This window comes from Hyperolius riggenbachi, chromosome 3 (assembly GCF_040937935.1).
Source record: "Hyperolius riggenbachi isolate aHypRig1 chromosome 3, aHypRig1.pri, whole genome shotgun sequence".
In the NCBI taxonomy this organism is placed as follows: domain Eukaryota; kingdom Metazoa; phylum Chordata; class Amphibia; order Anura; family Hyperoliidae; genus Hyperolius; species Hyperolius riggenbachi.
Window position 1 is genome coordinate 225,192,896 of NC_090648.1, and position 25,631 is coordinate 225,218,526.

The 25,631-nt window shown below is 42.1% G+C and overlaps 1 protein-coding gene across 3 annotated transcripts in view; it reads right to left on the minus strand.

The window, feature by feature from the left end:
* Positions 1-2,459: 2,459 nt before the first annotated feature.
* The window catches only part of HMGCL (3-hydroxy-3-methylglutaryl-CoA lyase), a 29,534-nt gene continuing 6,362 nt past the window's right edge, over positions 2,460-25,631 (minus strand). For all 3 annotated transcript variants that reach the window (XM_068275853.1, XM_068275854.1, XM_068275855.1), the window contains 8 exons: positions 25,234-25,317; positions 21,904-22,011; positions 16,953-17,048; positions 12,276-12,424; positions 9,761-9,824; positions 9,481-9,669; positions 5,223-5,348; positions 2,460-3,374 (listed from right to left, as the gene is read on the minus strand). In XM_068275853.1, the coding sequence (XP_068131954.1) occupies positions 3,273-3,374; positions 5,223-5,348; positions 9,481-9,669; positions 9,761-9,824; positions 12,276-12,424; positions 16,953-17,048; positions 21,904-22,011; positions 25,234-25,317 (918 nt within the window). In that variant the 3' untranslated portion in view covers positions 2,460-3,272. The remainder of the gene's footprint in view (positions 3,375-5,222; positions 5,349-9,480; positions 9,670-9,760; positions 9,825-12,275; positions 12,425-16,952; positions 17,049-21,903; positions 22,012-25,233; positions 25,318-25,631) is intronic.

Sequence of the window (25,631 nt, forward strand, 5' to 3'; positions counted from 1 at the left end):
GTGCGTCCTATAGTCCGAAAAATACGGTAATGGATCGTTATTTTTATTCATTTTTATTTCTTATAGGGAACCTGAAACAAGAGGGAGAAGGAGACTGCCATATTTATTTCCTTTTAAACAATACAAGTTGCCTGGCAGACCTGATCTCTTTGGCTGCAGTAGAGTCTAAATCACAAACCCAAAACAAGCATGTGGATAAAACTTGTCATAGCTTGTTCAGGGTGCTTCAGAGTCACATGAATTGTGACGTGGAACGCACATCCGTGACTCTCTTTCCAAATAATGGTGCTGAAGTGCTTTGGACAGTATTATCCATGTTTCCTAATCAGGAAACCTGGATACTAGTTCCCATATAGTAGCGATGGCTAAGCTTGGCACTCCAGCTGTGACAAAACTACAAGTCCCATTATGCCTCTGCCTCCCCGAGTTATACTTAGAGCTGTCAAGAGTATTGCAATGCCTCATGGGACTTGTAGTTCCACCACAGCTGGAGTGCTAAGGTTAGCCATCACTGTCATATAGCAACACTAAGCCTTGGGCAAGACTCCTTAACACTGCAGAGTGACCTATTAAATATGCCATCAGGGCTTATTCACATTAAGGGCGCTTTTGGCTCTTTTTTTAGCACCGGCGATTTTAAAAATCGCCCTAAAAGCACTTGTGCAATGATTCCCTATGAGAGTGTTCCCATATGAGCGGTTCGATTCTGATCCACTCACCAACGCGCTGCCTGTACCATTTTTGGGGCGATATGCCTCAATGGAAGGTTCAGGGAAATCGCAAAACGCCTGAAAAAAAGGCAATTTCCTCATCGCTTTTAAGAATAAATACATTGTATTTATTATTTTCCGGTCAAAGAGTTCATTTCCAAACTTGCGTCAGAAAGTTAAAAAACAAATCGGTCTGCAAAAGCGATTTACAAAAAAATTGGCAAAGTGCAGGTAAGCAGTGGGAGGCGCTAAAAATAATTGCGCACAAAATAGCAAAACGCTGGCATCAGCGATTACGATTTTAGATGTGAACAAGGCCTTAATGGCTGCAGCTCTCAAGCGTGAGTCCAACAAGAGAAAAGTGTTACACAAATGCTAGGATTATTGTTACGATTATGTCCACAATGAGTAAGTAGAAGCTTAAAGATAGTCACATGGGAGGAGGAAGAGGCCAAACGCCTCATTACTTACCAAAAATAACAAAACTGCTGTTTCTTTTTTAATTTATTTATATTACATCTAGTAAAGCTCATATTCAGCAGCCAACAAACCCGAGATGATCAATCATTCTGAAATAAAGTTTACATAGTGCATTTTTTACCACATTTTTGCAGTCATGGTGAGCAAACGCTGATATTTATCTCTGCATCTGGGCACCTGTTTTATCAGTCCTCTCCTTGGCATTCACCGTTGGACTTATGAGCTAATGTAGCATGCACTCTTGCATTGTATCCATGGTCAAGCTATCCAGGATTGTTTTGATAGTACAATGTAGATCCACAATCCACATCTAAGTACGGTATATTGCTCAGTTTATCCTCATAAATGCTTTGTGTCGATCCTGCATAAATGCTCCTTTCATGCTTCCTTCATAGTCTTGCTTCCATGAACTATTGCTTTGCTGGAACCTTTTGCATGTTGAGATTGCAAACCTCTGATTATCTCCGGACAATTACCAACTGGTATTAAATCATATAAGGGCAACAAAATTATCAATCATTATTGATGTGCATTGCGAGTGTGGATCTGTGAGTGATGTACGGGGTAAGAGCTCTATGGACAGGGGATTTGGCCACTCTAATTTCATAGTGACTTTTAAATGATACTAGTTTTTGATATCAGAGACCCTGAGCAAAAAAGAAATCTGGGCTTACCTGGGGCTTCCTTCAGCCTCTCGTAAGCCACAAATCCCCTGAAATCTTCTTCATTCCTTCCGCGGTCCAGTCGGCCACTCCAGTAATCTGGTGACTTCGGCTGAATTTGCGTGTTAGCCCCTCCCCCCACCCCCAGCAAGCACCCAGCACGTGGGTCACCGTAAGAGTCCTGCGCGGTTCTGCAAAGACTGAACCGTGCATGTGCAGGACGCTTACACCAACCGCCGTGATGACACCCCAGGGGCACGCACACCACCAACTTCAGCCAAAGTCGCCGGATTACTGGAGCTACTGACGGGACTGCGGAAAGGAAGAAGAGGATGCAGAGGGAGTTCACAACCTACGGCTAGAGGAAGCCCCAGGTAAGTCCAAATTTCTTTTTTAGGGCACTGCTCTGGGTCCCTTTAATAAAATATTACTTTTTTTTAAGTAAAATTAATAAACTTTGTGTTTATTGACATGTACACCTCCATTTATTCCCCTTCCTTATATTTTTGGTCTTTTTTTATCACTTATGTATATCCAGCAGACATGTTTCCCACGTTTCTGATCAAATGGAGATGGGGTGAAGAAAATGACACTTCTATTTACAGAATTCGATAAAATATTTATTACACAGTACAGCAGATCAATTTTCTCAAGGGGGAGGCATATAAATAGTTTATACCAATTTTGATGTTTTACCCAGAAAAGTGACAGCCACCCCCTTGCACTGAAGCATTCTCAATTCATTTCATAACCAGTAAGTAATCCGTTTGTGAAGGTTGGAAGCATTTGCCCTTTTTGTTACAGAGTAGAGCGCTATTAAGGTAATGAAACTGGAAGGCTTCCTACCACAGGGCAGTATTTGCAGTCTGCTGGGCACTCTTCTCCGCTGGTACAATTGGCAGAAAGGCAGTGGTCTAATGGACAGATCTTTTGGCAAGTCATGAACAATAGGCCCATTCACACTCGGGCACTTTCCTGCAGCGTTTCATCACTGTGCTGATCGCCGGCAATCAGCAAAGCGATGTGACACGTATCCCTATGGGATCATTCACACTGCCGCAATTGTGATTTGCAATTCTAGTGTGAATGGTTTTGCGATTTCTAGTGTGAATGGGCGCTTTATCATTCCAAAATCACAGACTTCTTTGTAATGATTTTGTAGAAAGAATATTAATGTTCACATATTGTCCCACTTCAATTGCTATACAATGTCTTTACAGTAGGACAGTAACTATAGGATGACAAGATCGTGGTCTTCTAGTCAAGGAACATTTCTTTACCTGTATAATACAGTGTTAAACAGGAACGGATCCTTCATATACGAGAACCATAGCCTCCAGCAGATCAGATGTTTATTGGTTCTGTTGTGTAGAATTACAGTTTGCTGAATTAAGGATGTACAGAGTCTCTGCTCTCTAGGTCAGAGTTTGGATATTGCTTGAGCGACTTTTGAATTACTTTTCCTTCCTAGAGCTTTGCATATATATGCTCCAGCTTCTGTCAGCTTCTTTAGGTCAATGCCCTGGAAAATACAAATTGTCACACACTTCTCTCAGCTGTGCTGTTTATCCACACAAGAGGGAATTAAAGACTGCAGTAGAGTATGCAAAAACATCATCATTATGCTAATATGCTCTGTAGTATAACTGCTGCACTGTACGACTCCTGCCATGGGACCTCTACGGTTATTGGAGACGTAATTGAATCATAAACACATACAAGATATTACAAATCAATCTCCTACATCTTTAAGTGGAACTCCAGGAAGTTTTTTCACTTTAGCATAATGTGGCGCATAAAACCTCTCCCAGATGTTTATTGATCTCGGCATCCTCATTTGGGGAGAGTCCTCCTCATTTCCTGTCTGCATGTCAGGTGGCCACAAAAATAAAAGGGAGTTGAAGTCCAAAATGTTACAGCTGTCACCACTAAAGACACAGACACATCTCTAAATTGTGACCCACACTGAGGCCTGGTGCACACCAAAACCTGCTAGCAGATCCGCAAAATGCTAGCAGATTTTGAAACGCCTTTTCTTATTTTTCTGTAGCGTTTCACCTAGCATTTTGCAGTTTTGGGAAGCGTTTTTGGTGTAGTAGATTTCATATATTGTTACAGTAAAGCTGTTACTGAACAGCTTCTGTAACAAAAATGCCTGCAAAACCGCTCTGAACTGCCGTTTTTCAGAGCGGTTTGCGTTTTCCTATACTTAACATTGGAGGCAGAAACGTCTCCGCAATCCAAAAAATGCCTCACCCCGGGAGTATGTGTTTCAGCAAAACGCCTCCCGCTCTGGTGAGAACCACCCCATTGAGATACATTGACTAAGCGTATCCGCAGCAAAAACGTCAAAAAAACCCGCTCGGTGTGCACCAGCCCTGAGAGAACAATTGTCAGAGGCTGGATTCCCACTTCCTTTAATAATTTACTTTCACATTTCATGTAATTAGCAACTACTGTAGTTGTCCAGAGGACATACATCTACATCCTCTGAGACTTCATCAATATGTCTCAAGGATGTAAATCTGTGTCCTCAGAAGTAAAGGAGTACAGGGAGTAAGCTAGCACCTCCAGGGTTCTGAAGTGGTCCAAGCGGGTAAGTCCTCCCTGATGTACTATCCCGCAACCCTCTTTCCTTGCAGAGATCATATACTGAAAAATGCTGGTACACCATAACCACCTCTCCCTACTCTACGCCAGAAGAGCTACCATGTCTTATTCTCCAGCCAGCCTTTTCTGCTACATGTACGGATTACCACCTCATCAGGCCAGGGCTTGGTACATGCATCAGAAGAGGCAGGCTGGATTATGGAAACAGGAGCACAACTATCATGGCTGGCATGAGGACAGCTGACTATGCCAAACAATTCAGCCAACTTTCAAAAAAAATCGTATGTAAGAAAAATAAATAAAACTTAACTGACATAGCATATATAATTTTAAAGAATGCCTCTGGTCTAACTAAGAAAAAAAAAATCATGATACGCTCATATTACTAAGTTATGGCCACCTGGCACCACCATATGTGCAAAGAGTACTTTCAGGAGCCCATATCAGTCTGGATGTGATCAGTAGCCCCACTCCTTGCACAAGATGACAGTGGCTTTATGTAAAATATAGAACGGCCTGGGCCTTCCAGTGCAAGGGGGCAGTGCTACATGCCAGAACCTGGCTGATATGGGCTCTGGAGAAGATTCTTTACATAAGCAACGTAACCGGTAGCTATGCCTTAGCAATATGAGAGTACATCTTGATTTTTTAGTTAAACCAGAAGTACGCTTGAGTGAATTTGTAAATATTTCAACAAATGCCAACAGAGCCAAAACAGCTGAATTTGTAGCACTCCTATAGAAATAAAATGTCTACATACTGTGTTAATTCCAAGGCCGTGAAGCATGTACACCACATCCTCTGTGGCCACATTCCCTGCAGCTCCTTGTGCATAAGGACATCCTCCCAAGCCAGCAATCGAGGAATCTACCACCTGTACGCCCATCTGTCACAAAGAAAACAACAGGACTAAAGTCATATATGCAGAATGAAGCATCCAACCTGTGATGCAAATAGACAACTTGTCATACAAAGTAAACTGTAGTAAGTCCTACACTGGTCCATAATGTTTTATAATGTTTAATGCAATGATACAAAAGGAACAAAAAATTACCATTAGACATATCCAAATACTCCAGTCAATGTTCTTCATATGGTTTTAACTAATAAAGAGAGATTTTCTTTGTATCTGTGTGGGCAACCATGCCATCTGTATATCTAAGGCCTCTTGCACACTGCATGCATTTCAGATTCCGATTCCGCTTTTTAATCTGTTTTTACATCCGATTCCGATTCAGATTTTTAATCTTAACTGCATGCTGCGTTTTTTGATCCGTTTTTCTGTTGAATGTATTCAAGGAAAATCGGAAACGGAATCGGAATCGGAATCGGAAACGGAATCGGAATCGGAAAACGGATTTGCAGTGTGCAGGGAGCCTAAAACAGATGCCAAAAGCGGTACTAAACGTTTTTTAGTGCAAATTATCAGAAGTACATTTCATACTCCAATATTAATGTTTACAGATAACTGTGAAAAATATTCTGTTTTCTATTAATAAATGTTCACATAGAGATGTCTGTAGTGATTTAAGTGCAAGTAAACAACAAAAATGATCCTTGATTTTTGGGTCACCCCAAGCTGCTCGGGTATTTTATTGATTTAATTTTGTTTATATGTAACAAAATATATAAACAAAAATGTATACGGTGTATAGGAAAAATTCAGGGCTCCCTACCCCCTAATAGCTAGTGTTACACCTTTTGGCTGAAATAACTGCAGTGGGTTGCTTTTTGTAGCCATCTACCAGTCTCTGCCATTGGTCTGAAGAAGGTTTGCCCCAATTCCCAATGCAGATTTCTTTCAACTATGAGATGCTCAAGGTTTCTCGCATGTACAGCCAGTTTCAAGTCACTCAGATCAGCTCAATGGGATTAAGACCTGGGCTTTGACTTGGCCACTCTAGCACTTTCCATTTCTTAGTTTTCAGCCAGTCCTTGGTTAATTTAGTAGTATATTTGGGTCATTGTTGTGTAGTTCTGCTCCAGCTTTAATTTTCTTACAGATTTTCACACATGTTCCTCAAGTACCCTTTGATACATGGTAGAATTCATGGTGGATTCTATGATGGTGAGCTGGCCAGGTCCTGCTGCAGCAAAAGATCTCCAAACCATGTCACTTCCACCTTCATGCTTCATACTTGGTATGAGGTTCTTTTATTGGAATGCTGTATTTGATTTATCCAAACATGTCCCCCTGCTATAGTGTCAAAATAGTGTAATTCAATTTTTTAGACTTATCTGTCCATAAAACATTATTCCAGAAGTCCTAAACTTTGTCTATGTTCTCTCCAGCAAACTTCAATCTGACCTTGATGCAGGGGCGTAGCAATAGGGGTTGCAGAAGTTGTGACCGCAGAGGGGCCCCACAGGGCCCTCCCTCAAACACAGTATTAGCTTTCTATTGGTCTTGTGCTCAGAATAATCACTTCTATAGATACTTTAGCAGTAATCATTAATAATGTGTTCCCCACCCCCTTCTTGCACCTCTGACACTGTAGTTGCCATTGGCAGGTTTTGTTGAGCCATATCAATTGTTACGAATGGAGTGCTATGGAGGCCCCATTATAAAACTTGCATCAGGGCCCACAGCTCCTTAGCTACGCCACTGCACTGATGTTTTTCTTAGGGAGCAAAGGTTTCCTCCTTTCACACCAACCAAGCAGGTTGAAGTTGTGCATATTCTTTATGATAGTAGAGGCATGCACTTTTACGACAACAGTAGCAAGAGCCTGCTGTAGGTCCCTTGATGACAATTTAGAGTTTTGGGAGACTTGTTTTAGCATTGTAGTCTGACTATGAGGTGAAATTACTTGGACGGCCAGATCTGGGTAACTTGGCAGTAGTTTAGAAAGTCCTCCAGGTAGGCTATTTTCTGAACTGGCTGATTTCAAATTATTTATGAGATTTTTTTTTTAAATCCCTTAGCAGCCTAACCATAACCTCTTCTTAAAGCAGACCTGAAGATGAAATAATAAAAAAAAAAAATCCTTGTATGCGCTCTCGTGGCCAGGAGTGTCCTGTGCAGGCACAGTACGAGGAAATCCCTACTGCGGCTGTGCGGTATGCTCCAATCAACAGGAGCGCGAATGAGGCAGTGGGATGCCAGGGCCGCACAGGCGCAGGGGATGGCGACTTCCAGAAGTGAAAGTGTCGCTGGCACACAGAGTGGCTGCAGGGGCTGGAAGAAGCCCTAAGTAAGTAAAACACTTTTTTTTTTTATTCATCTTCATGTCCACTTTAATAATTAACACCTTTCCTGAAGCCTAACCCTCATAAACTTAACCAATAAAGCTAACCCATTTTAACTAGATATCCATTTTTAGCTGCAGAAGCCTCATTACCAAAAAAGGTAGCATTGGAGCACTCAGATTACTGCTGGATAGGGATGGTCAATGAGATGCACAAATCGATGCAGGATTATGCAAATTTTGTAAGCAACTATATGGAATATATGTTTGAAAATGGACTAATCTAATCCAACCTCAGCAGGAGTTTCAACTCGTAATAATTTGCATGTGATTGACCATTCCTACCGCTAGATATTTTCATATCATATCTGTGGAAAACCATCAAATGTGTTTGCATTAAATCCGTTCAATAAAATATGTGCACCAGAGTTTCTGAAAAGCAATGCCAAAGACTCAAGTCTTGTTAATCGGATGCCTTTTAGGTTTAGAAATGATTAGGTTCAGGGGAGAATTACTTTTTTCTAATAGATTGTATAATAGGTGGTAAAGTAGGTGATGGCAATTTTTTTTCTTACAATAATGAAATGTACATTCAGTTGTTTTTTGTATTATACTAAATGTGATTGGTGATCAGAAATAATTAAAATGGAGGAAATCAGGAAGAGGGCAGGTACTTTTTCATAGCCCTGTATGTAAACAGGAGGTCAACCCAATGGAGAAATTATTGTTGTGAAGTCCAAACGGTTGGCATCAGCTCCACTGTAAAAACTTGCACTCTATTTTAAAAGGTAAAAGGCAATGGGTAGCTAATACAGCAACATCCCACTGACCATATTAGACATTACAGTATTGGTTTGTGGTTATTGGAAGCTAGGAGGTATTTGGGCTGGTTGTCTGGACACACAAAGATCATCTCTAATCTTTCAAGTGATCCTCCAAGCTATTTCAGATATTTTATTGTTGTGAAATGAAACAAGAATAATTATGATTGCTACAGAAAATAAAACGATTAGTAAAGCTATTTTCTTTGCAGCCTTACTCGCCATTTACTGCTGTCTCTTTACAGACATGAAGCGTTGCCAAGAGCAGGCATGTCACCCTCTGATGTCACATTTCAGCTTCAGCTGGAGAGGTGTCACATGAGGTGATAGAGCTAGCACTGTTTACCGTTCATTTCTCTGCCTCTGGCTTTAGAGCAGGCTTTCTCAACCAGGGTTCCCTGGAACCCCAGGGTTCCTTGAGGACTCTGCAGGGGTTCCTTGGCATTTTACCCCATGGTGGGGGAAGTATAATAGAGCACACTATAATAGGTGGTACTGTAACAAGAAGCACTAAATTGGGGGGACAGGAGACAGTATAATGAGTGGCAGTGTAATAGGAGATCGTGAAATTAGCAGCCTAACCTATTTAAAGACCATGCCTCCTGAAAAATAAATGCAGGGGTTCCTCGAGACCAAAAAATTGTTTGCAGGGGTTCCTTGAGATCCAAAAGTTATTTACAGGGTTCCTCCAAGGTAAAAAGGTTGAGAAAGGCTGCTTTAGAGCAATCCAGGCTTGAAAACTGACACTGAGGTCTGAAACAATGATCTGCCACTATGGGTGCTTTGTTTGAGCAAAGCTTGCATTCGATATTTGAACAAATGCTGCATTGCAGCTTATATGAATGCCTGGAGTGTACTATCGTTGGAATGCACCTGAAAATTCATCGAGGTCTCTTTTTGGAGATTATATTTTTTTTGTATAAGGAAAAAAGAAATTTTAATTCCACTAGACTGATGGTTGAAGATTTCTTTTTTGTACAGCATGAAAGTCTCCTGTGCGTATTCTTACCTGCAGAGCTACAAGTATGTTAGCTAGCGCCTGTCCATATGTGTCATGGCAGTGCACAGCTAGGGATTTTGCTGGAACGACATCTAGCACAGCAGTTAGCATGTCTCTCATACTGCCTGGTGTGCCCACTCCAATTGTGTCACCTAAGGAAATCTCATAGCAACCCATGGAAAACATCTTGAGTGCCACCTAGACAAATCAAAAACAGAAAATGGTATCAGTGATGCATGTGCTGTGTGTGCCTACTAGATAAAAGTAAAATTGCATATTATTATATTACCTCGGCTACTTTACTAGGAGAGATTTTTCCTTCATATGGACAGCCAAGAACACAAGACACATACCTGTAATATGACCAGAAGCTTAGTCAAAAAAACTGTGAAAATAAATGTGATCAATCTAGTTTAAAAGCTTGAATATTATGCTGATAGAACAGTTTCCAAACACCAAAAACAAATTTCCAGGAGACATACATTAATCTCAAACTCAGTCTCTTCCTTAGAACCAGAGATTTTCATAGACCCCTTTGTGATGGCCCTATTGTAAATTAGCAAGCTTCCAGGCAGGACCTTGTGCAAGGTGCCTCTCAATTTATCGCCTCCCGCTATTCCACTCGTTATTTCCACCATTACAGCTGCACTGACATCAGGCTAGTGTGCAGCCACGGTCCTAGGATCTCTGTCAACAGCCAATCAAAACAGCTGTGAATGGAGCTCTCTGACTGGTTGTCATAATCATGTGATAGGCTGAGCATCTGAGAATGCTGTATGATAAAGCATTGACACAGAACAACTTCCCCCCTCTGCTTGACTTTAGCATAAAAGGGATAGGGTGGAAAAAGAAAAAAAAAGTAAGTGTGCATGTTTTTTAATATATAAGGCCATTTCTACATAAAATGGAAACCTTTGTCCATGCAGAGTGCACATAGCGGAGCATTCCCATCTGTCTATCTGCATGCAGCATCTTCCTTCGGCATCCTTCCATCCCCATGGCTTCCTTCGGCACCGGTTCTTCAGCACGCCAGCCAGCCAGATGAAAATGCTATGTTGTTGGGCCACCATTAGCTTAAAGCCATGTATCCAAATCACAATTTTACGGACGGTTTTCCCGACAACTGGCCATTTTTTGTGCCTCGAGTGGTCGTTTCCGTGATATCATGACGTGGGTAAAGGCACACGACCACACAAATGCCGTTTTTCACCATGCAGCAATAACGACTGTCATGACGGATCTTTAAGATCCCCGACGACTCCCACGCAAAGTAGCGCTATTGCTTGAAGTCTCGTTCGCAACCAACATGTAATGTTAGGTAATAGCAGTTATACTTAAACAATGAAAAAAGCAGGGCTGTGGAGTCGGAGTCGTGGAGTCGGAGTCGTGGAGTCGGGCAATTTTGGGTGCCTGGAGTCGGAGTCGGAGTCGGGAAAAAATGCACCGACTCCGACTCCTAATGAATTTGTAACTAATTAAAATAGAAAATATGATAAAATGTTCTATTTCTCAGATAATAGTCATTAAAAATAATGTATATATACAGTAATAGCTGTGCTTAGTCCACAAAAATGAAATAAACCAATCAAAATTAGTTACTTGTGCTGCTTCAATAAAGCAGTCCCCGTATTTTTAAGGTCAGATATACATATCTGATTGTGACTGTATATATGATGCGTACACAGGAATCTCTTATATATACTAAATAACATCTATGCTGTAAGAATAAAGCCTGATGTGTAGCTGTGTCACTAATAGAGATGGTCAATGAGATGGAAATAATTCTGCACTGATGCTGATTTATGCAAATGTATGCACTCCCTTTGCTGATGAAATCAAATAATTTGATATGTTATTAAAATTTGGTTTGGGGACTACAAATTAAAGCGTACCTGAGACGGATGAAAAGTAAAGTTTTATACATACCTGGGGCTTCCTCCAGCCCCCTTCAGGCTAATCAGTCCCTCACTGTCCTCCACCACCCGGATCTTCTGCTATGAGTCCTGGTAATTCAGCCAGTCAGCGCAGTCCGGCCGCATGCCACTCCTACAGCCAGGAACATTCTGCACCTGCGCAATAGTGCTGCACAGGTGTAGTATGCTCCTAGCGGTGGAGTGTGTTCATGCGCACTACGCCAGACTGGCTCAAGTACCTGGACTCATAGCAGAAGATCCAGGTGGTGGAGGAGGACAACGAGGGACTGATTATCCTGAAGGCGGCTGGAGGAAGCCCCAGGTATGTATAAAACTTTAATTTCATCTGTCTCAGGTTTACTTTGTTACACAGTAGTACTATACTCTACATATGCACTCCCCACAGAGCTGCAGGGAATCCACTGAGAATGCTGTGCACATTGAACACAGAGGTGTTGTCTGTTTACAATCTCCTCATTCCCCTGCAGAGTACCTGCACATCATTCTTACATGTACCCACACTTACATTGCCTAGGGCCTGATAGATGTTCTTTGTTCCGGTTTGTACCTTTTACAAGTACTATTACTAAGGACTAGTTTTAGTCTAAAGGTAATAAATATAGTAGTCTACATATCCTTCTCACTTCAGTTGTCTTGTAAAATTCCTAAGCGTTGGCAGTTATGAGACGAATTTCATGTTACATACTTTTAATCAACAAAATTGTAATATGCAAATTAGAGGAGTCGGAGTCGTGGAGTCGGTGGAATCCTAAACTGAGGAGTCGGAGTCGGTGGATTTTTGGACCGACTCCACAGCCCTGGAAAAAAGAAATGTATTCTCATAACCAAGGTGAAATATCCCTGGACAACATCCTTAGTAGAGATTCTTACCCTCGGACAGGTATATTGGCTTCTTTGGCTGCATCTGTAACCTCTTTGAACCTTTGCAAACTTTCATCTATGGTGCAATTAATATTCTTTTTACTGAAGAGTTCAGAAGCTGCTCCAAATATTGCCACCTCTTCAACACCACATTTGACCTGCAAAAACAGAGACATTTTGGTCCTAGTGGTTAATATTAAACAAAGGGGCAGCTTCCTAAAGGAACCAATCAGGATTCAACTGTTGCATGATACAAGGATTCTGATTCGTTGTTTTCACAAGCTGTGAAACGTTTCCTCCAGGCTTCTGTGCACCTGTGCTGATAAATCTGCCTCACTGTTTGCTATTGATATGTTCTGAGTAATAATCAATCCCACAGGATTTCAGTGAGGTCATTCTGATAATAAAACTGAATATAAAGGCACACCAGGACATTTATCAAGCAAATTTATGTCAGGATCTGATGCTGATCACAAACAAATCAATCTATTTTGTATGCATTATACAGTCCACAAGAACATTTTGGCAAATATTTGCAATGATATTACAATGACCAAAAGGAAGTACCAATCTGAGCTCTGAGCTCCAATAATCTGATAAAATCTTCCGACTTTTTATTGTTCAAAGCTATATTCAGGGGTATTCTCTCTCACATAGTAAAAGTTGTTCATCTACCTTTACCATGTTTAAAGAGACTCCGACCAGTACTGCAAATTACTTAAAGATGTATACCTTTCTGTAGCTTGTGTTCTCCTCTTTCATGTGATGCTTGAATCACCTTGCTACAATAAATAGTTTTCGTTCGATTGCAATTTAAAAATCGCCTGCTGCTATCTTGGCTATGTTATAACTTCCAGGTCACCCCTGTCTTCTCTGTTAGAGAAGTGCATCACTGAATGAAGCAGGAAAAGGAAGTGACACGCATGGCCATTGCAAGAGGCTCCTCCAGAGGGGTCATAGCATGAATTTGTTGGAAGTCGTCTGGCTTAAAGGCATACCCATGAAAGGTGCTCAGAGTGCCTTCCCTTTTGAAAATTACCCGCCTTAACCATTACCTAACTACTCACAGCCAACTCATCGCAGCTCTCTCCCTCTGTATTCCATGGTCTCTCATTTCTTAGTTTGCCAAGTATTTCCTTCACATCAGCTTTTTCTTATGCTTTTAATCCATACCCCTAATTTATTTTACATAAGGCATAACATGTTAAGGGTTTTAGTATAATCCAAAATCCATAAAATTCCTTTTCATGGGATGGCGATTATTTGGAGTGAACCGAAAGCTTGGAGAATAGAACCTGGTTTCCTTATGCCATAATTATCATCTATCAATAATCTCTAGTGAACATGCAGGCTTAACTTTGTAGCAACAGGATGGATCTGATTTACTAACCTTGCAGAACTCGACAATTAGCAAGAAAAAACACTGGAGGCAAATTTATTTAATTTACTATACTGAGCAAAACACAATTCATTATGGCACACGGACAATTTCCTAGCCATGTCTGAAGGGATGACCAGCTTGCCATGCTGCTTCACATCACCCATTCTTCTGAATATTCTGCATTTTTGTCTTCACACGGGATACCTCTAACACTCCCAAGAAGCATGCAGCCCCCCGGCAACCCATTATTAATTTGACCTCTTTTATACGACACTTCTAAATCATGTAGAGCAGTGTTTTTCAACCACTGTTCCGCGGCACACGTGCCGCGAGATGTTGCCTGGTGTGCCATACGGCAGAGGTCCCCAACCACCGGGCCGCAGCAGGTCTGGCCTCTCGCTCTTCCCCTCCCCGCGGCCGCCGCTCCTGTTACCTTATCATGAGCGGGCGGCCGCTTGTCCGATTAGATTCCCCCGTAGCCGCTCTCCTCAGTGGCATCTCCTATTACAGCAGCGCGCTCGGCGGCTGCTGTGATGAGCAGGATGTGGTACAGCGGTTCCCATGGTAATGGCGATGCATATCACCGCTACAGGAAGCCGCTGTACCGCTTCCTCCTCTTCACAGCAGCCGCCGAGCGTGCTGCTGTAATAGGAGATGCCACTGAGGAGAGCGGCTACGGGGGATTCTAATCGGACAAGCGGCCGCCCGCTCATGATAAGGTAACAGGAGCGGCGGCCGCGGAGGGGGGAGGGGCACTACCTACCCATACTAGGAAGCTATACTGGGCACTATACTAGCTATACTGGGCACTATACTGGGCACTATACTAGCTATACTGGGCACTACCTACCTATACTGGGCACTATGCTAGCTATACTGGGCACTATACTAGCTATACTGGGCACTACCTAACTATACTGGGCACTATACTGGCTATACTGGGGCACTACCTACCCATACTGGGCACTTTACTGGGGCACTACCTATCCATACTGGGACTATACTAGCTATACTGGAGCACTATATTAGCTATACTGGGGCACTATACTAGCTATACTGGGGCACTATACTAGCTATACTAGGGTAACTATACCAGCCATACTGGGGCAACTAAACTCCCTATACTGGGGCAACTATGCTAGCTATGCAGCCGCACCCCAGCCTCCTTCCCCTCATAACCCGCTGCGCACGACACTGTCCACTAGGTTGCGCAAACACCCGCGCCCCCCCCCCCCCCCCCCCCATTCTGGTCCCCGGGACGGAAAAGTTGGGGACCACAGATCTAGAGCACATGCAGTAACTGCTAATATTGTCAACGAACAAGCTACATGGTGTGTGCTGATCTCTGCTTGAATAATTTGTCTAAATCACTACAAGGTTTAAACTGACTCTGTAACCTCATAATTATCCCTATGCATTTTTTTAAGTGTAGTTATTCTTACAAATCGTTTCCGATGGATGTAATTAAAACAACAATCAAAATGTTGAAGTTCAGTATAAAAGCAGTGAAGCTAGCATGGCCTATTCACAGCTGGTATGCAGGAACTGTGAAGGATAATGGCAATGAATACTGCTAAGGCTAGGCCCACACTGGCATGGATTCTTGGCACACATGGTATAGCCAGTACTGTCACCATGCAGGGCACGGAACCTGCGGACACAGGGAACACCATTATGTGCATTACACTGGACATGTTATACATGGGTTGGCAATCTGCTAATTTGAATGAAAGATAATGGAAGCAATGATTTTTTTGGCAGCGGACATGTATGAATAAATCTTGAGTTAGGCTGGTTTCACAGTGGGACGTTACAGGCGCACGTTAGAGCAGCCTGTAACGCACCCCACCGCACAGCAATGAAAATTCAATGGGCTGTTCACAGTGCCCGCGTTGCGTTACATAGTACCACGTTGCGTTACATAGTAACGCTGCGCCACCAGACAACGTACTGCATGTAGTACTTTATAAGCGACAGAGCCGCGTTAGACTGCTTGCACATGCTCAGTAACGTTGGGGAGGAGCGGAGAGCGGCCAGGCACATGGCTAATTAATATTCACTGCACTCAGTGACGTGCAATGTTTACTTCCTGGAGCGGCCGCTCTGTGCAGCGATTGGCCGGCGGGACCACGTGATGCCGCATGCGCACAAGAGTACGCATCACGGACGCCAGAGTGAGCTGCACAACGCGGCTCACTCTGACGTCCAAAGCAGGGAGCACCAGGCGTTGCATTAGGGGCACGTTATGCGACCATAACGTCCCCTAAAACGCAACGTCCTGGTGTGAAACCAGCCTTAATCCGCTGCCTTTTGATCTGAAAAATGGCCAGTTTTTCTGCGCCAACATAAAAGTAGCCTACAGCCCAATTCCAGAAAAAATGTTGAAGTTTTAAATAGTATGATAAGAGGCTAGAAAAGCTTTTGGATTTTTTTTCCCTGTCCTGTGTCACCAGCCATGAGAATTCCAACCACTTCCTGTACACAGAAAAACCTTTTCCAAAGTCGTAGAAATAGCAACAAATAAAAAAAGGGTACTTATCCGTTAGCCGGGCGCATCCGGCAGGTGGCGCTAATTACTATTCCCTCTCCAGGCCGACATGGATAGTAGGGAAAGATGTAACTCTGGTGGAGTTTTGTCGCCACCTAAAGGATGCGCCCGGCTAACGGATAAGTATAAGTACCAAAAAAAGAATTATAGCGTGGGAAGGAGTAATAAAATCCCATTTAATTTTTATTGCTGTCCCCATTTTACCATCACCAGAATCACCAGTTTCTTTCGGGTGAATTTACAAAGCATCTTCCATGGTCCAGAAACAAGATTTGAAAGAAAATCTCTCCAGTGTGGATATTGACAGCAATAAAAACCCTCAAAAGGTTCTATCCCAGTGTTTCTCAAACCTGTCCTCATGACTCCCCAATGGTGAATGTTTTGCAGGAAACCTTGCCTATGCACAGGTGGGGTAATTAGTGTCTCAGCTACATGGAATCCACCTAGCTGAGGCACTAATTTCTCCACCTGTGCATAGGCAAGGTTTCCTGCAAAACATGCACTGCTGGGGAGTCACGATGACAGGCCTGAGAAACTCTGTTCTAGCCCATTTCTACACCATGCAAAATGAAATATTTTTTTTTGCGTGAATTGGGCTTTAAGAAAATTCACTATGGCTGAATTCGGTTATGCCAATAGCATTACAGAATTTACTTTAACCTAAGAAATTATTAGAACTGGTAACAGGGGCAGTCACAGATATGCCACTTCCATTATCACAGCAGGTGGCATCTATGATATAGTATACAGAACTTACTGCAGCCTGGAATCCTGTGAGATTTGGAGTCAAAACAGGATACTTGATGTTGGGGAACTTCTTTATTCCTTGCATGACAGTCACATGATCTGCCATCTATACAGACAGAAAAATATACAAATTATATTTTATCCTAAACTGTGAACAGTAACCATATGGAACATTTGGCTACACATATTAGATAATCATCCAATAGTCTGGCCAGACCCAGGAACAGCCATGTATTTATACTGGTCTCATCTGCCCCCTGACCAGCCCTACTCAAGCATTTAGCAAACAAATGAATATACTAGCAAAATGCTACTGCGCCTCTCCCCTCTACCCCCTTTCCGCATGGGATACCCCTGCACTATACCCTCTGCTTGGACTGTGCAGAAGATTACAGCTGTGGGCCAGTAAATTGGACACCAGCATTGGAGAAGGGATGTACTGGGCGCTGAAACCAAGCCAATAAAAAATTAGGCTCAGACAAGGAGGCCGAGAGTAAGGCGATACAATAGGTGGATATTAGTTTTATTGGTTGGAGTTTGATGTATATGTTTAATTCTGGTTTTAGGAAGGGGGCTTTTATCAACTTAGAGTAGTTCATGGTAGGCATCAGGAAGAGATTTCTATTACATGGGTGGGGTTAGGGTAAGGTGAATAATGAAGGAAAAAGCTGAAACCTTGAACAAAAACAATACCACACACTCAGTGCCCAAATAAAATCACTGCATGGCCAAGCAGAACATGCATATAGTCCCCAGTAATGATAGTCGTTGGAACATGCTTAGCACATCCGACAACCACCTCACGTCTGCAACTTGCTTACCTTTAGCATATACAAAAGCAATACATTTGTACACAAACCTACACATATACCAATACACACAAAAAGCATCCAATAGAGTCTTGCTATTGTAAAACTTTGATTCGGTCATACCATAGGCCTGTATGAATATACAATGTATGACCAATTCTGATATAGAAAACTTCTAATATAGTAATCTGAAGTCTACTAAAGGGGGTTTTACTGTATCAACTGAAGATTACTGCAGACAAAAGACGTGGCATATGATCTGCAACAGTACAAAACACTGAGCAGGATGGGAAGCAATGGCAACATGCTAAAACAGTTATTTTGAGGCAGTGAAAAGCTCCCTTTCAACACCACCTGTAAACCAGCATAAATGCTTAATTTAAAAGTATAATATAATCACCATAAAGAATTCTGAACAAGTTGTACAACATAAGATTAATCATTCTACTTTATTAAAAACACATTCACATTATACAATGTGCAATCCATGGGTTGCCTGGTAACACACTGACAGATGACGCTATGAAAGCATTGCTCATCCCATTCTGCCATCGCAGATCTTAATGTGACCCTGCCTCCCATTCATATGCAGTAAAGGAATACTGTATAAATCTTATACATATAGCCATGTTAGGATTGCTCCCTTTATGGCTTCAGTTGTCTTTTTTACTTAATCTAATATTGTCTTATTTATTATGTGTCAGTGGCTAGATAGTGTGTTGGTTAAGGGCTCTGCATCTGACACAGGTGACCTGGGATCAAATCTCAGCTATTCCTGTTCAGTAAGGAGACTCCCTAAGGCCTCTTGCACACTGCAAGTGATTCCGATTCCGATTCCGCTTTTTAATCAGTTTTTACATCTCGTGCAGGGAGCAAACTGCAAATCTGAATCTGAATCGGATGTAAAAACTGATTAAAAAGCGGAATCTGAATCGGAATCGCTTGCAGTGTGCAAGAGGCCTAACACTGATACTGCCTACTTAGCAGGCCCTAGTGGCTGCAGCAGAAAAGCACAATATAAAAGTTCTGTCTTGTGTTGTGTATGGAGGGAGTTTAATAGTGCCTGCTTTATCTGCATCAGTAAGCTGCTCTCATTAGCCAACTGTGCCCATCTCTAGTCATGTGCTATTGGTGACAGGATTGGTAGTCATCTAATAATAAACCTAGAGGAGTTCTTTTTTTTTTTTTTTTTTTTTTTTTTTTTTGCTCCAGAGCCTTATGTGTGGGAAAAAATATTTGCTTGTTAGCAACAGTCATTCCTGGTTTCATTTGCAAATCAGTGCTATAAATTGACAGTTGGAAGTAGGTTAAACATTTCAGAGGAACCAGCAGTACACATATATCACATACAGAGGATGACAAATGCAGGGCACATAGCCAAAACATTCCACTTCCAACATAAGAGACTGAACACATGAATTAGAATATCTACAAAGCACAAACAAAAAACGGATAGCAGACAGGTTCTTATAATTACTCTTATCTGTAATTACTCTTATCTGTGCATGCATTTAATTTATTGAGCTAGTTTTTTTGTTTTTGTTTTTTTTATACAGGATTGCTTTAAAGGCATTAGCAACACACCAAAATGCAAAACGGTGACCTTTTTCTCTGGCATGCTGCACAGCAAACTCCATGGGGATAAATTAGTTTAGCATTGTCTGTATTTTGGTTGCACACACAATGAAATGCAGAGCAGTGTATTAGTAGTCAATTAAACCAAAACCATCAACTGTACTCGCAGCCTGAAATGTGCTCCTGGTTGTTAAAAGTACACTACTTAAAAAAGGCACTATGGCAAAAATATACATTTGTTAATAATATTTATAATGAATATATATTTTTCTTGCTATTCAAAGGACGTGGATGGACCTGCAGGACAGCTCATTCTGTCACAGGGGGCATAAAACGCAGCAGCCTGTAAGCTTGCAAGGGCAGGGAACTTCTTCTAGCGTTTTTTATTCTGCTAGAAGTGGTCATATGAACGTGTATCTATATTGGGGATGCCTCAAACCACACAACAACTACAGTAGGTATGTATTTGTACTTGTGTTGCTGGGTGTCCTGATTTTACATACATTTGAACTTCTTATGTTTCTATGCTACTTAATATTTGCTTTCTACTGTATACACAATGTTACGGAAGATGTTGGCGATATATAAATTATAAACAATACTACTAATTCTGGAAAAAAAAAATCTCCCTACTGCACTGCAGAATCAACATTGGTATAGCCCAACATCTTCCATAAGTCCCATGTGGGCACCTTCTTTTTAGTTTGGTCTTTCAGCATCGCATGCCACCGGGCTCAGATGCACATAGCTCCATGTGGCTGTTCTCAGTGCTCTGTACTTTGTATTGCTAAATTCATACATGTGCCCAAAAGGTATATCAGCACTTTCAGTTTGGTGTTCACTATGCCTCGTCTTGGTTCTCTTCTTTTATGCTAAGTGGTCTTTCTTGCAAACGGCAGCTTGCAAACGGCAGCTTGTTCACAAGTATACACCAGGTCGCCCCCTCCGTTCCTCCAACGACCTTCGCCTCACCACCCCGCGCATTTCACACTCCCATGCCCGCCTGCAGGATTTCTCAAGAGCTGCCCCCACCCTCTGGAATGCCCTTCCACCACCCATCAGACTTGCTCCCTCTTTCAACACATTCAAGCAAGCCCTCAAAACCCACCTCTTTATGATGGCCTACCCACCTCCTACCACACAGTAACTCTCTAAGGAATATTTAACAGCCCCCCCTAGTGTTTCCACCCCTCCCTTTAGATTGTAAGCCTCTGGCAGGGTCCTCCACTCCCTAGTGTAATCTACAGGATCATGTGCTCCTGTCCTATGACAGCCTGTACTTGTATTACTGGGCCTACCTAACCAGCCCATATTGCATGATCATGTATTTTGTACAATTTGTATGTATAACTTTGTTCTATGTGTATAACCCTATGTATGTCATCCTTGTATCATTGTATATATTTATTGTCCAGCGCTGCGTAATATGTTGGCGCTTTATAAATACAATAAATAATAATAATAATATTCTCTTTGGGCAGCGCACACTTTTATTTTGGCTCATCTCTAGACTATACTATGGCTGGCTCATTTGCGGCTTAGCTTTTTTTAACAGTATTTTATATTTCGTTTTTTTTCCATATGTCATGTCTACCTTGATTTGCTTATGTGGTAGGTTTCATATATTGCTGAGTCTTTGCAAATACTGTTCCCACACTGCTTAAAGTGAACCAGAGACGAAGCACCCTCATGTATTTTACCATATATATCAGTGGGAACATTGGAGAAAACATCTACCCTGCTCTCTGCTTCATCCTTCACTGCTCAGCCTGCTTGTTTCAGCCCTGATAAAATCCCCCACTGAGCATTCAGTCTGGCTTTGCTCAGGAATCATTATAGCAGAGTCCATCTTCTCTGATGTCTTTTCAAGCCCAAGCCTACCCCCTTCTGGCTCTGCTATAATGACTCAGCTATAATGATTCCTGAGCAAAGAAAATCCTCTGCCTCTTAGCCACTGACCCCAAACAAGCATGCAGCAAATGTAGTCAAATAGATCAGCAGTACTGTCAGGCAACCGGTATTATTTAAAAGGAAATAAATATGGTAGCCTCCATACCGCTCTCGCATCAGTTGTCCTTTAAGCTGTTGCCTTCATGCACAGCTGTGCACGGGTTTATAATGGGAGAGAGTATAGTTACCTGAATTTTCTCTCCCTTGACATTCTATCTCCATGTGGCTCTCCTCACCCGTCTCCTGTTGGCCATCATGTGACTTTACATGAGAGCTGAGAGGAGATGAGCGTACTGCACACACAGGAGCCACAGATGAAGACAGATGGGAGAAGAGAGACAGCGACTCATGATGCCAGGTAACCACACCCTCTCCCAGGATGCCAGGATGCTTCCCTGCACCTCTTCACATTGGGGAGGAAAAAGCTGAGCATTTTAGGCTACACTTTATTTCAGAAAATAGCATGACCTGAGTTTAAGTTGACCCACTAAATTCTTAATTAAAACTGGAAATAAAACACACATGCTTTTTGTATGCATACGGCAATTTGGGAGACCTACGAAATGCTTTTATAAGACATGTTGGCTACATGACTTCTATTCTACCACACAAATTAAAGTACATTACCTGAGGAACCCATTTTGGAGATACAAAGCTTGTTGCTTCAATTACCTTCAACCCAGAGTCAGAAAGCATATTAATGAGTTGAATTTTAACGTCTGTCGGTACAACTGCCTGTCAAGGATACAAAGATTGATCACAGATTAGATGTAGAGGACACCACTGAAATAGAAGATTAGAAGGGCCTTTTATCAGAAATATTCATGGAAATGAAGCCAGAGTGCCAGAAACTGTTTATCAAGCTGGTTAGACTAGAGGTATAGAAAGTATCTTCTCTGCCCCAAAGGTCATTGATAAAAGAAGTTACCAGGAAAATAAAGGTGGCCATATACTAGTAGTCCACGACCACCAGATCAGCCACCTGAAAGACCCCTCTCTGATAAGGAAAGGGATCTATTACCTGCCCATACAATGAACACCGATTTCCACTAAAATTCAGCATGAAATCTACATAGCACCAAAGCCTCCGCCTGCTGGGCCGCCACCCCCCCGCCCCAATATAAATGTGTAATATATCCGCTCCCCCGACCCATGGTGAGTGTGGAAGCAGCTCACATATCTGTTGCGTGTCCCTCTAGAGTCAGGGAAAACCTAATCGTCGTGACGTCAGTGCATGAGACAGGATCACTGGATACAGACGCCCCCTCCGGCAAAGAAGAGGAGGTGCACGGCGGCTACGTGAGCTGCTTCCACAACCACAATGGGCCCAGGAGAGCATGACACATCACATGCGAGTAGGAGCCTGGCAAGGGGTCCATCGATTGTCGGAATATTGAACGCTGTCATCGCCGTGCAACTGACCGAACCCCTTCTAGCAAGATCATCTCAGCATACCAAATCAATTGTTTTGGCTGGAAAGCAACCAAAACGAAGGATAAGGCAGCCATGTTGCGGCATCAATTTCTGCCCAATTTGATCATAATGATCAAATCTGTCAGATATCAATGCCACAAATTGAGTAATGTATTGATGCCTTAAATATGCCACATTAACTGTCCCAAATCATTAAAGAAGCTAAACCTCATTCCTGGTTTGGTTCCCTTGAAGAGACAAAATCCTCCTGGCTACTTATCATTCATAAAAAAAACCCCATTAGTCACAGTCTGCACATATCCATCATATAAGTCCTTTTCTAGGAACTCCAATATGCCTGAATTTGGACAAAATACACATGCAACACACAGATGTAGTTATTACTAGGGGACTATTAAATTCGTACCCGTAAAAAAGGTGCCCGGATAATTATGGCATGGGATGCAATGTACAAGTACTGACGATAGACTATTGCTGATTTTACCTAAGCTCTCTCTCACATTACTTTCCCCCCCAGCTATGCTAAACATTAATCCTCCTCTACCTAGACCTAACACTAACCCCCCAACCTACGCCTTATACTTATCTCCCATCTACCTAAAACTAACACTAGCGCCGTGCCATAGCCAATCTTATTTAGACTATTAAGAATCCTGAAAGAAGCTTACTCACCCCTGCCACTAAATCAATTGTTGTTCAAAGTTTGGCTACACGATAGTGGTCAGTGGGCGGCATTGGAAGCAGGTTACTTTTAGGCACTAGGAGGAGCAGTTAGTGTTAGAATAGGGGTAAATTACATTACATTAAAATGATCTTACCAATATTTTCACTGTCCACATCACCCAGTGCCCAATTCAACAGGCAATAAAGTCATATCCTGTATTACCACTCCTGTATGCCATTATTTCCTGCTTAGCTATTAAAGCTGTAATTATTGACCTCATTCAGAAAAAATGCCAGATGACTTAGGTATCATAATGAGTGGAGTCAGAACATCCGTTTGCACATCCACTCTCAGTCAGTGACTAAGTCCTTACTAGATTCTTGTACTGATTCACTGCCATGAATATGTTCTATTATTAGAATGAGTTCAATTAAACAAAAGGCAGCTTTCATAACACCTCAGTACAAGTCTGCTTAACCTCTTGCCGACCGCGTCACGCCTAACACCGATTGGCGTAAAGTCCTGGGGCCAGCTAATGCAGGAGATTGCGCGTGCATCTCCTGCTTGGGGGGGGCGGAGCTCCACCCCGCCTTCAGTCTCTGTGCAGCTATTGCCGCTCGGGAGACTGTTAGACGGCGTAATCGCCGTCTATTTCTATGTACAGCGCTGCGATCGGCTGCATCGATGTACTGGGGACAGCCATGTGACACGGCTGTCACCCTTGGGACAAGAGAGCGATCGGCTCTCATAGGCAAAAGCCTATTACAGCCGATCGCCGTAATTGGCTGGATGTGGGGAGGGAGGGAAGTTATTTAACCCATTCGCGTTCCGTCGTTTTCACTTGAGAAATGTTCACCTCCCATTCATTCATATAACTTTATCACAATGAACTGATCTACATCTTGTTTTTTCCGCCACCAATTAGGCTTTCTTTGGGGGATACATTTTGCTAAGAGCCACTTTACTGTAAAGGCATTTTAACAGGAAGAATAAGAAAAAAACGGAAAAATTCATTATTTCTCAGTTTTCAGCCATTATAGTTTTAAAATAATACATGCCTCCATAATTAAAACTCACGTATTGTATTTGCCCATATGTCCCGGTTATTACACCGTTAAAATTATGTCCCTATCACAATGTATGGCGACAATATTTTATTTGGAAATAAAGGTGCATTTTTTCCGTTTTGCATCTATCACTATTTACAAGTTTAAAATAAAAAAATATAGAAATATTTCATCTTTACATCGATATTTAAAAAGTTTAGACCCTTAGGTAAATATTTACATGTTTTGTTTTTTTTTATTGTAATTTTTTTTTTTTATATTAAACATTTTATTTGGGTATTTTTGGGAGGGTGGGATGTAAACTATAGTTTTATAATGTAATTGTGTGCTGTTTTAATTTTTTTTTTACTTTTAGTTGTAGTTTTACTTTTTGGCTACAAGATGGCGGCCACGAGTTTGTTTACATGACGTCACTCTAAGCGTAACACACGCTTAGAGTGACGCAGAGGGGAGGAAACGGCCAGAAAAAGCACAGCTTCCGAGAGAAGCGGTCGCTTTTTCAGCGGGGGAGAGGAATCAGTGATTGGGCACCATAGCCTGATACATTGATTCCGTGGCTACCGAATCCGCGGCCGGGAGTGCGCGTGCACGCGCGCGATCGGCCGCGGGATCTCGCGGTAGCGCGCATGGTTCCTGGACGTAGTTTCTACGTCCAGGAACCAAAATAGGTTAAACAAACAGTGATTTTTTAATAAAAAACACGAACAATAATATTGATATTACACGTATAAAATGTTACATTATAATCATAAGAGCAGAGACAATGCTGTCGTAACTAAACGCTTACCGTACCTTTTCATTTTGCAGTCCATCCCTGGGACCAACTTCTACGATCTTTACTTCTTTAGGAAAGGAGTAAAGTGGTAAGGAACTGGCCTGTTAAACAGAAGGGTTTCAGTGCTTTAGAAGCGGTTATAGAGAGAAAATTTCATTGTACAAGAAAAAAAAGAAAGATATATTAGTTACAGTAAGTTTACCATTTTGGCAAGAACCTCTGTCTGCATTACACTACATGCCTGTTAGGAAGATTATCCCACTATAAGGGCGCATACACGCATCCAATTTTAACTGGCCAATCACTGACACTATTTTAACACCACCATGTAGCATCAGAGACAACAGATTTTGAATACTATGTACAGATTGTAAAGGTGTTATACTACATGGAAGTGGTAGACTTGGCCAATCAA